This window comes from Colobus angolensis, unplaced genomic scaffold (genome assembly GCF_000951035.1).
Source record: "Colobus angolensis palliatus isolate OR3802 unplaced genomic scaffold, Cang.pa_1.0 Scaffold129, whole genome shotgun sequence".
NCBI classification, from domain to species: domain Eukaryota; kingdom Metazoa; phylum Chordata; class Mammalia; order Primates; family Cercopithecidae; genus Colobus; species Colobus angolensis.
Genome location: NW_012114141.1, coordinates 2,444,482 through 2,453,824, shown reverse-complemented (window position 1 = coordinate 2,453,824; position 9,343 = coordinate 2,444,482). Strand labels below are relative to the sequence as shown.

General features: G+C 52.6%; 1 protein-coding gene across 1 annotated transcript in view; it reads left to right on the top strand.

Moving 5' to 3' along the window:
• The window catches only part of COLQ (collagen-like tail subunit (single strand of homotrimer) of asymmetric acetylcholinesterase), a 70,442-nt gene extending 64,104 nt beyond the window's left edge, over positions 1–6,338 (top strand). Inside the window, exons 14-17 of the mRNA XM_011933774.1 lie at positions 343–462; positions 903–1,023; positions 2,984–3,086; positions 5,201–6,338. Of these exons, the coding sequence (XP_011789164.1) occupies positions 343–462; positions 903–1,023; positions 2,984–3,086; positions 5,201–5,270 (414 nt within the window). The 3' untranslated portion in view covers positions 5,271–6,338. The remainder of the gene's footprint in view (positions 1–342; positions 463–902; positions 1,024–2,983; positions 3,087–5,200) is intronic.
• Positions 6,339–9,343: the final 3,005 nt, after the last annotated feature.

The following is a 9,343-nucleotide window of genomic DNA, read 5'->3' as shown; positions in this document are numbered from 1 at the left end:
TGCTTGAACCTGGGAGGCAGAGGTTGCAGTGAGCCAAAATCGTGACACTTCACTCCAGCCTGGGCAACAGTGCGAGACTCCGTCTCAAAAGAAAAGAAAAAAGAAAAAAAATGTTAAGTCCAAGTGAATATTTTAGTTTCAAACTTAGACATTAGGAACTGAATTGAGAAGGTGAGGGAATGAAGACATTGCTCTCACTTCAGAAGGAATGCTAGAGTGTAGTGTGCACACTCCTCTTCCCACTGTTGAGCAGCCCGAGGATAGTTTGTTTCCTCCTCCAGCTTTTTCCCTGTCCCTTGCAGAAGTGTTTTCTGGAATCCTCACTAGTGTGTTCTCTGGCAGATCTTTGTGGTCAACAACCAGGAGGAGCTTGAGAGGCTGAACACCCAAAATGCCATTGCCTTCCGCAGAGACCAGAGATCTCTGTACTTCAAGGACAGCCTTGGCTGGCTCCCCATCCAGGTACCCCCAGGCCATCACCTCAGGACATGCTCCCTGCCCAGGAGAGAGATGCATCCATTAAAGGAAGGGAAGGCCACCCCACTGGGCCTGGGGAGGGCTTTCTGTAGTCTGTCTGCATGGGAGGGCCGAGCATCCTCCCTCAAACGGTTTCTGAGCAGCCCTCCATTCACCCACCCTGACCCCCAAATAGAAGCCCCTCTCTGAGTCAGGGTTCCAGGGGGTCTCCACATCCCTGCGTGCCAGGTTGCTGTCTTGATCTGACCCAGCATTTAACCAGCTACAGAGCTCTGGGCGACAGGAAAGGAGTACCTTTCCCACCCCTGGGAGGAAGTCAAGGCATGCCCCCAGCAGTGCCATTGGACCCGGCACAAATGACCTCCCTGCCTGCGGCTGCCTTGGTATGCCATGCTCCAGTTAATGCTGTGTGCTTCCTTGGCCAGCTGACCCCTTTCTATCCTGTGGATTACACTGCAGACCAGCGCGGCACCTGCGGGGATGGGCTCCTGCAGCCCGGGGAGGAGTGTGACGATGGTAACAGCGATGTGGGTGACGACTGCATCCGTGAGTGAGGCCCAGCCCAGGAGGACCTGAGGCCTGAACAGCAGGGGGGTGGGACTCGGGGCCAGCCCTGGACACCAGCTGTGGTGCTTTGTGACCTTTCTAGAGCCAGAGAAGGGTGTACCCAGGCTGCCTTGTGCCACCCACCCCAGCCCCTGCTGCCCCAATTTCAGCCCAAATGTTAACTCTTCCACCACCCAAGCACCTCACCAGAGGTGGATGTCAAGGATCCTGCCCCCAGTTAGGGCTTCTTTATCTCAAAATGTAGCCACCAGGTCCTCCCAGTCCTCCATCTTAGCACAGCCCATGTTACAGGTGCAGAAGATAAAAGTGATGGGCTCTCACTTTGCATGGAGGAGTGAAAGGCAAAAGGGAGAGGCCAAGAATCTGAATGAGGGCTCATTTACCAGGTAGAGAGAGCTCTAGTAGCAAAGCCCTCCACAGGGGAAGCTGGGCCAGCCAGAGCTGCCATCACCCTTGTGGGCTGCTGCCTTAACTGGTGGGCAGCAGGCTCTGGAGGGCTTGCTTTTGTTGTTGTTGTTGTTTTTAATCAAGTAACAAAACCAGGAGGTGTGGTGGAAAGCATGAGCTTTAGAGTCAACAGAGGTTGAATCCAGGCCCTGAGAAACACCAACCACCCTCAGGCTCCAGGCAGAGGCCACATGATGGGTGGGGTAATGGGGGGCAATTTACAGCTCTGAGCCTCACTTTCCTTGCCTGTAAAATGGGTATGATGTGCTGGCTGCTCAAGTCCCTAGAGATCCTGTAAGCTAACATGTGCAGGAATTATCTGGATATAGTAAGGGTTCAACCACCATTCCCTGAATTCATTTAGGGCTTGTGGTTTAAGCCCCTCCTCTAAAGAGCCAGGCTGGGGCTCAGGGCTGTATGTGTGTGGATGCAAAGTCATGGTCCTTGCTCTCAAGAAGCTCAGGGGAGGCTGGGCACAGTGGCTCATGCCTGTAATCTCAACTCTTTGGGAAGCTGAGGTTGGAGGATCACTTGAGCCCAGGAGTTCGAGACCAGCCTGGGCAACAGAGCCAGACCCAATCTCTACAAAAAAATTAAAAATTAAAAAAATTAGCCAGGCCTGGTGGTGCGCACTTGTAGTCCCAGCTGCTTAGGATGTTGAGGTGAGAGGATGATTTGATCTGAGGGGTTCAAGGCTGCAGTGAGCTGCGATTGCACCACTGCACTCCAGGCTGGGAGACAGAGCGAGAACCTGTCTCAAAAAAAAAAAAAAAAAAGTTCAGGGGAAGGATGACAGGCAGAGTGGGTGGTGGGAGATGCTGCTGACTGTCTCAGTGTGGCCGAACTGTCTCCTGACAGCTCCAGGGATGGCATCCCCTAGAATGCTGGCCCTGTCCAGAGTCCCTTCTGCCTCTGGTGTACAGTGTCAAATAGGAGCTCTCACAGTGGGAAGGAACTAATGGACTCTGCCTGCCCTGTGAAAACGAAGCTGGGGTCCATACTCCAACACCCTCCCATCGTGTGAGAGCAGAGGTCTTTGCTGAAGATCATGTGGCTCCCCAGCGACACAAGGCTGGGCTCACCAGTGTCACGCGGAAGCTCTCTGTTGACAGATGAGAGCCACCACGCACCCTCACTGGGGCTCAGCAGTCTCCCAGTCCTCACGCCCGGGACCCCACTGTGGCTTTATGAGGTGGAGGTCATGTCAGTGTCCCAGTTTTGCAGATAATGACCTGGAGTCTCCCCACCCCCCAGCTAGTAAGTGGTCAGGTGGGGCCAGAGCCAGGGTCTCCTTCTTCTTGTCCCATGGCACATCAGTGTGGGACCAGAGCCTGAGGGCAGTCCCTGGAGGAGTGTGAAGCCTAAAGGAGGTCAGTTCCTTAACGGGTGCAGCACTTAGGGTGGATCCCTTGGGCTGCATGGTCCTCACAAGCTGAGGCAAGCCTGTCGCCTCTGCTGCTTCTCAGGACTGCACCTCCTTATGTCCCCTCAGGTTGTCACCGTGCCTACTGTGGAGATGGTCACCGGCATGAGGGTGTGGAGGACTGCGACGGCTCTGACTTTGGCTACCTGACGTGCGAGACCTATCTCCCTGGGTAGGGATGACTCCTCTCCCTCTCTCTCCTCCCTCTTTCTCCCTCCCTCCTCTTTGCTTTCCTTCTTTCCTTCACAAATATTTTGTGTTCCTCTCCACTTTGTGGTGCCTTCTAGACACTGAGGTATGGTGACGAATGACACAGCACGTGCTCCCTGCCCACCACGTGCCCTCTTGGTCAGCACTGCCTGCATGCCACTGAGGCTGAGCCACAGCACCCACAGCCACCTGCTCTGTCCAAGGTCCAGAGGGGAGCTGCGGTCTCTGTGCTCAGCTGCTGCCATGTATGAACAGCCCCCAAACCCAGTGGTCACCATGACTGCTTAGTCTCCTGGGCTGTGGGCCGAGGTGGGAAGCCCAGTGGAGAGTAAAGGTCTCAGGGCATTTCCAAGAATCGACGTGTCTACCTAACCTGACTTCCCTGGAACACCCTCAGGCGTGCCTGTGACTGCAAGTGAGATCAAATCAGTCTTTATATCTAATTTTGCAAGCTCGTGGCCCCTCCAAGAAAGTACTCCCTCCGAGGACCTCTCTAGTTATTTCTGAGACTCCTCAGTGGCTATTTATGTTGCTCAGGACAAGTATTCTAGTGTCCTGGCTCCATGCTGGCACCTGCCAAACTAACTGAGGGCCACCGCCCCAGGAGGTGCTGATTCCATGCCCAGATTGTAACCGCTGGGCTCCTTCCAAGGTGCAGAAGGTACATGTCTCCCCACTCCTTACAGAACCAGAGTTGTACAAAGTTCTCAGGAAAATGGGGAGGCCGTTCCTTCCCACCCAGGCCATGCCCTGTTCTTCCCTGGGTTCCAGAGTGGATCTACTGGTGCCTCTGATCTCTTCTGTCCTTGAGTCCAGTCTCCAGCTTTTGCTCCCATCACATTTCCTCTTGTAGACTCGGACCCGGGCCCTTGGCAGGGCTGGGGAGCCACGCCTGTCTTTCCATTGCCCGCTCTCTGCTCTCTCTTCCAAGGGGGTCTCCTAACACTCGCATATTAGCATGTTCAACCAGGCTGCGAAAACTACAGACCTCTAGTCTCCCCCTACTCCAAGCCTGTTTAGGCTTGGCCAGGACCCCACTCCATGCATGTGTCTGTGTGCAGCGCTCCTCTCCCTGAAGGAAGGAAGGCCCTGACAGGCCTCTGCCAGAGAGTTGGCTCTTCATGGCTCCACAGAGACAAATGAGTATAGACGATCAGATATGGAGTGCAGGATCAAGTAGAGCCCAGGGCTCCCCCACCCTCACTGTGGTTACACAGCTACACCCCAGAAGCCTCACAGGGACGCTTGTGACTGTGCCTGTGAGGTTTAACACCCTGTCTCGGATAATCATCCAGGCCTACAGAGGTATAAGCTGCACTGTCCAATATGGTAGCCCCCACTCACAGGCCGCTGTTCAAATGTAAAGTAATTATAAGTAAACTTACAATGCAGTTACTCAAGCCAGGTACTGTGACTCACACCTGTAATCCCAGCCCTTTGGGAGGGCGAGGTGGGCAGGTCACCTGAGGTTGGGAGTTCGGCACCACCCTGGTGAACATGGTGAAATCCCGCCTCTACTAAAAATACAAAAATTAGCTGGGCTTGGTGGCGTGCGCCTGTAATCCCAGGTACTTGGGAAGCTGAGGCAGGCCTGGGAGGCGGAGGTTTCAGTGAGCCGAAATCATACCACTGCACTCCAGCCTGGGGGACAGAGCAACATTCCGTCTCAAAAAAAAAAAAAAAAAAAAAATGCAGTTATTCAGTCACAGTAGCTATATTTCAAGAGCTCAATAGTCACATCTGGCCAGTGGCTTCACAGATACAGGACATTTTTGTCGGTAGGGTGCATTGTAACAACAGTACTGGAAACCTTTCAGGCCTTGACAAGGGGGTGATTCCCTCATAGATGCTGTGCTAAGAGCAGGGCGACCACCTCCTTCCACCCAGGCCCCTAGCTGGAGCTCAAGGCAAAAATCCCAGAGACATGATTCAACCGCCCCAGCCCTCTCACTCCAAATGAGAACGGGGGAAGTTTTTATAGAACCATTGACCCTTGGCCACTGTTTGATGAGGTTTGACTGGGAATCACCAGCATATAAGAGGTGGCCTTTTAGAACGTGTCCTTGCCTCCTTCAGGTCATATGGAGACCTGCGATGCACCCAGTACTGCTATATCGACTCCACTCCCTGCCGCTACTTCACCTGAGGGCCATGAGGAGAAGGTGGGCTGCGCCCCACAGAACTGGCAGCAGCTTCTCCACCGTCATCAAACTGGCCATGTCCTGGCCCCGTCTCCACCCACCTTTGTGTGACAAAAACAAGGACAAATTCCTGCTACTAAGACATGCTGTTAACTCAGTCTGACTGGAAGAATTTAGGACCACTGCATCCTGTCTTAATCCAAGGTACTGGAAAACCTTCCACATGCCCAACCTGAGACCTGTTCCCCATCGCTACCATCCGGCCAAACAACCGGCTACAATGCTCTTCCTCTTCTGGAATGTCGCTGACCCAGGCCGCGGACTTGGCTGAGCACTGTTAGACACACATAGACCTGCAGGCTGTTTTAGTACGTTTTGATCTCTTTGGGGAATCTGGAGTACAGGCCTCTCCACCCCTGACCTCCAAAACGAGCAGGCACTCTCACTCACCCTGGGCAGCTTGCTGTCAGGTCTCTCTAGGCCTATGAACCACAAAGCAGGGAAGTGGGCACATTCTCTCAGGGTGGCTCACAGCATTGAACCTGCCACAGGACCCCAGCCCAGCCTGATGTGGATGTGGCTGCCCAGGAAGAGACTTAACTGTGAAAAAGTACTGAGAACCCACCTGACCCAGGCTTGCCCCAAGCAGAGGACAGAGAAGACGCTCCTCTTCTCAGTGTTTCCCAAAGGGATGGCTCTTGTGGTTCAAAATCTCCGGCACCACCTTGACCTCTTGGCTCTCTCTGCACTTTGGCCCTGTCTCAAAAATGTCCCTCATGTCCATTTCCTGTCCAGAAGACTCACGAGGACTGTGTGACCTGCACAAGGCCACACCTGGGCAGGCTGTTGCTGTCTCCTTGGTCCTTAGGCAGATACTTCCCTGGGTCCCCCATCTAGGGCCAGCTGCAGAGGGCTTCTCTCTAGGCAGAGCGTTCCTGGCCGGAGCTCTACCTCCTTGCCTCCTGCTGACCCCTGACAGCGTCCCGTGGCATTTCTTTCCTGTCTGCATATTGCATAGCCTTGTCCTCCTGTGTGCCTGAGCTCCTCCCTTTTCAATAAGATTATTAGTCCTGCATGTCTGTGAGCTGCCTTTCATCACCATTCTTCCTGAGTGGGGCTTAATTTTATTTTGGAAAGATATCTCCAAGATGAGGTCCACCCCCACAGCAGATCTCAAGTAGAAATTGCCCATTTGTTACCAGCTGGAGGGACACCCCTGGGTTTTTGTACAAAGCTATTTGATGAGCCTGAGTCTTGGGGACTCAGCAGGCTGGAGCTTGGGGCCTGGTGGACCATCACCTGGTGTCTGTAAGTGGACCCAGTCTCCCACAGGTGATATCAACCTGAGGGTGGCATCTTTAGAGGCAGGCACATGGGCAGCCCTGTTCCCTTCGCCTCTACTGCAAGGCCTGGGGAGATGCTGTTTTCATGCTGCTTCCACCATCACACTGGGGTTTCCGGATGGAAATAAAAAAATAAAGGTAGTTCATTTCCCCGCTGTGGCTCTCTCTTCCGTTGGGGTTTATGGGGGGCAGTGTCTCAGCATTGCCAGATGGAGTGAGGAGTCTAAAATCAAATCTGCTTCTCAAACTCTGTGGAGGGTTCTGGAATGTGGAAGCATTCCAGCTCCCTCAGGCAAACGGGAGGAAACAGATCCAGAGAGGTCATGGACTTGCCCGAGGTCACAAAACCCAGTCTTGCTAGGCCAGCCCTGTCCTCAGCCCTAGTTTTAGGACCTTGTTTAGGAGGGAATGGAGGGCTAGTACTATTCCTGGACCTGGCCAAGAGAGGCCCTGTCCTGGGTCCCAAGCTGGAGGGCCCCACCCTGGCCCTCCTCTGTCCATGACCCTCTCCACAGGGCGAGGTGTCTGTGTGGCCAAAGTGACACACCCGCTGGAGCTTGCACGCCCCACTCCCGGACCATGCTCCAGGCTCCTGGGAAACCACAGATCCCCCACCCAAGTGGTCTTGAGCCTGCTTCCTGGACCTGCAGCCCTCTTGCCCACGTCTGTCCTCCTGAGTGTGACCTGTACACATGCAAGCCTGGGGGTGACCAGCAAAAAGTTGTTTGTAGGAATTATAGATGGGGCTTGGAATGTGGGCTGGGGTTTCCTCATGGACAACACATGAGGCCCTTCTTAGTGTGCGATGGGCCAGGGGTGAAAACAGAAGGGGATCTGGCTGTGGGATGGACCCTCCTCTCCTCTTGCTACCACAGGACTTTGTGGAATCTAAAATTCCAGATTCAAACCTGGTCTTCCATTCTTTATGAAAGTATCCTTTTTGAGGGAAGCAGCACATATTGAATTGTTTAGTTGGGAGTGGTGGTATGTGCCTATAGTCCCAGCTATTTGGGAAGCTGTGGCGAGACATCACTTAAGTCCAGGAATTTGTATTCGTCCGTTTTCATGATGTTGACATACCTGAGACTGGGCAATTTACCAAAGAAAGAGGTTTAATTGGACTTACAGTTCTGTGTGGCTGGGGAAGCCTCACAGTCATGGCAGAAGTCACATCTTACATGGATGGCAGCAGGCAAAGGGAGAGAATGAGAAAGAGCATGTGCAGGGGAACTCCTCCTTTTAAAACCATCAGATCCCATGAGACTTGTTCACTATCATGAGAACAGCACGGGAAAGACTTGCCCCCATGATTCAGTTACCCCCCACCGGGTCCCTCCCACAACATGTGGGAATTCAAGACGAGATTTTGGGTGGGGCACAGCCAAACCGTATCAGGTGGCATGTGCCTGTAGGCCCAGCTACTTGGGAGGCTGTGGAGAGAGGATCACTTGAGTCCGGGAATTCAAGGCCAGCCTGGGCAACACAGTGAGACCCTCCCCCAACTCCACCTCTAAAAAACAAAAAGCAAAACAACAAAAATAGTCTGTTATTTGATTATAATGTAAATACCTAGACATTTGGTATGTGAGTGTCCATATATACTCTTTCCTGGACCCTGAAATATTAGAGATGGGCCTAGGGATCATGCCTGTAATCCCAGCACTTTGATAGGCCAAGGTGGGTGAATCGCTTGAGCCCAGGAGTTCGAGATCAGCCCGGGCAACATGGCGAAACTCCATCTCTATAAAAATCAGCAGGGTGGGGTGGCGTGCACCTGCAGTCCCACCTACTTGGGAGGCTGAGGCAGGAGGATCACTCGGGTCCAGTAGGTTGAGGCTACAGTGAGCCATGATCACACCACTGGACTTCAGTTATTTCAAGGGATGGTTCTGAAAGGCTCAGGACATGAAAGGATTCAAAGTCACATGTTTTAAGAATATATGTAATAGTAGTAATTCTGGCCCTTTGGCATTTTGAAATTGAAAGATGAGAGAATGGGGAAGATGGGCAGCTCCCAGCCCTTCCCTGAAATCCTAACTGTGAGGTAGGGAGCTGGTTCAGAAGTGGGTATGTGGCCCAGGGAGCCACAGAGTTGGTATCCAAGAGCTCATCTGTGCCAAGTAAATGTGTCCTGAGATAATCTGCTGGTCCAGGAGGAAGTTGGGGTGGTACTATGAATGTGGAGGGAAGAACATTGAACAGGGGGTACAGGTATCTGGTTGATCACTTCTCACGATCTCAATTTCCTCATCTGAAAAAGATTTTCAGTAAGGGCTGAGTTTTCTTCCAACACTAACAGATTGTGGGTGTGACGCCTGCCCTTCAGCTTTGACAGAACATACCCTAGGAGCAGAATGAATTCCCTTAGCTGCTCCTGAGGCTGTCACATGGGGTGGCTTAGAATAAGACAGGGGCTCAGAGATGCAGTTGGTCACCAAAGAAGGCTATGCCAGTCCATATGCTTTCATTGGCAAGAACAGAAAATCCAATCTGAATACCATAAGGTGGTATTTATTGGTTCCTATAACCAAAAGTCCACTGTGGTGGGGTGGAGATCAGGCATGATTCAATCAAGGTCCTCATTTTATTCCTCTCAACTACTTGAACCTTTCCATTAATTTGATCCTTAGGGTGGATCCTTAGGGTGTTGACTGCTGCTGTTTCAAGCTTACATCTGCACCCTGCAAAATCCGGAGGAAGAGACAATGCGTATTCCAGTGGCTCTCAAGAAATTC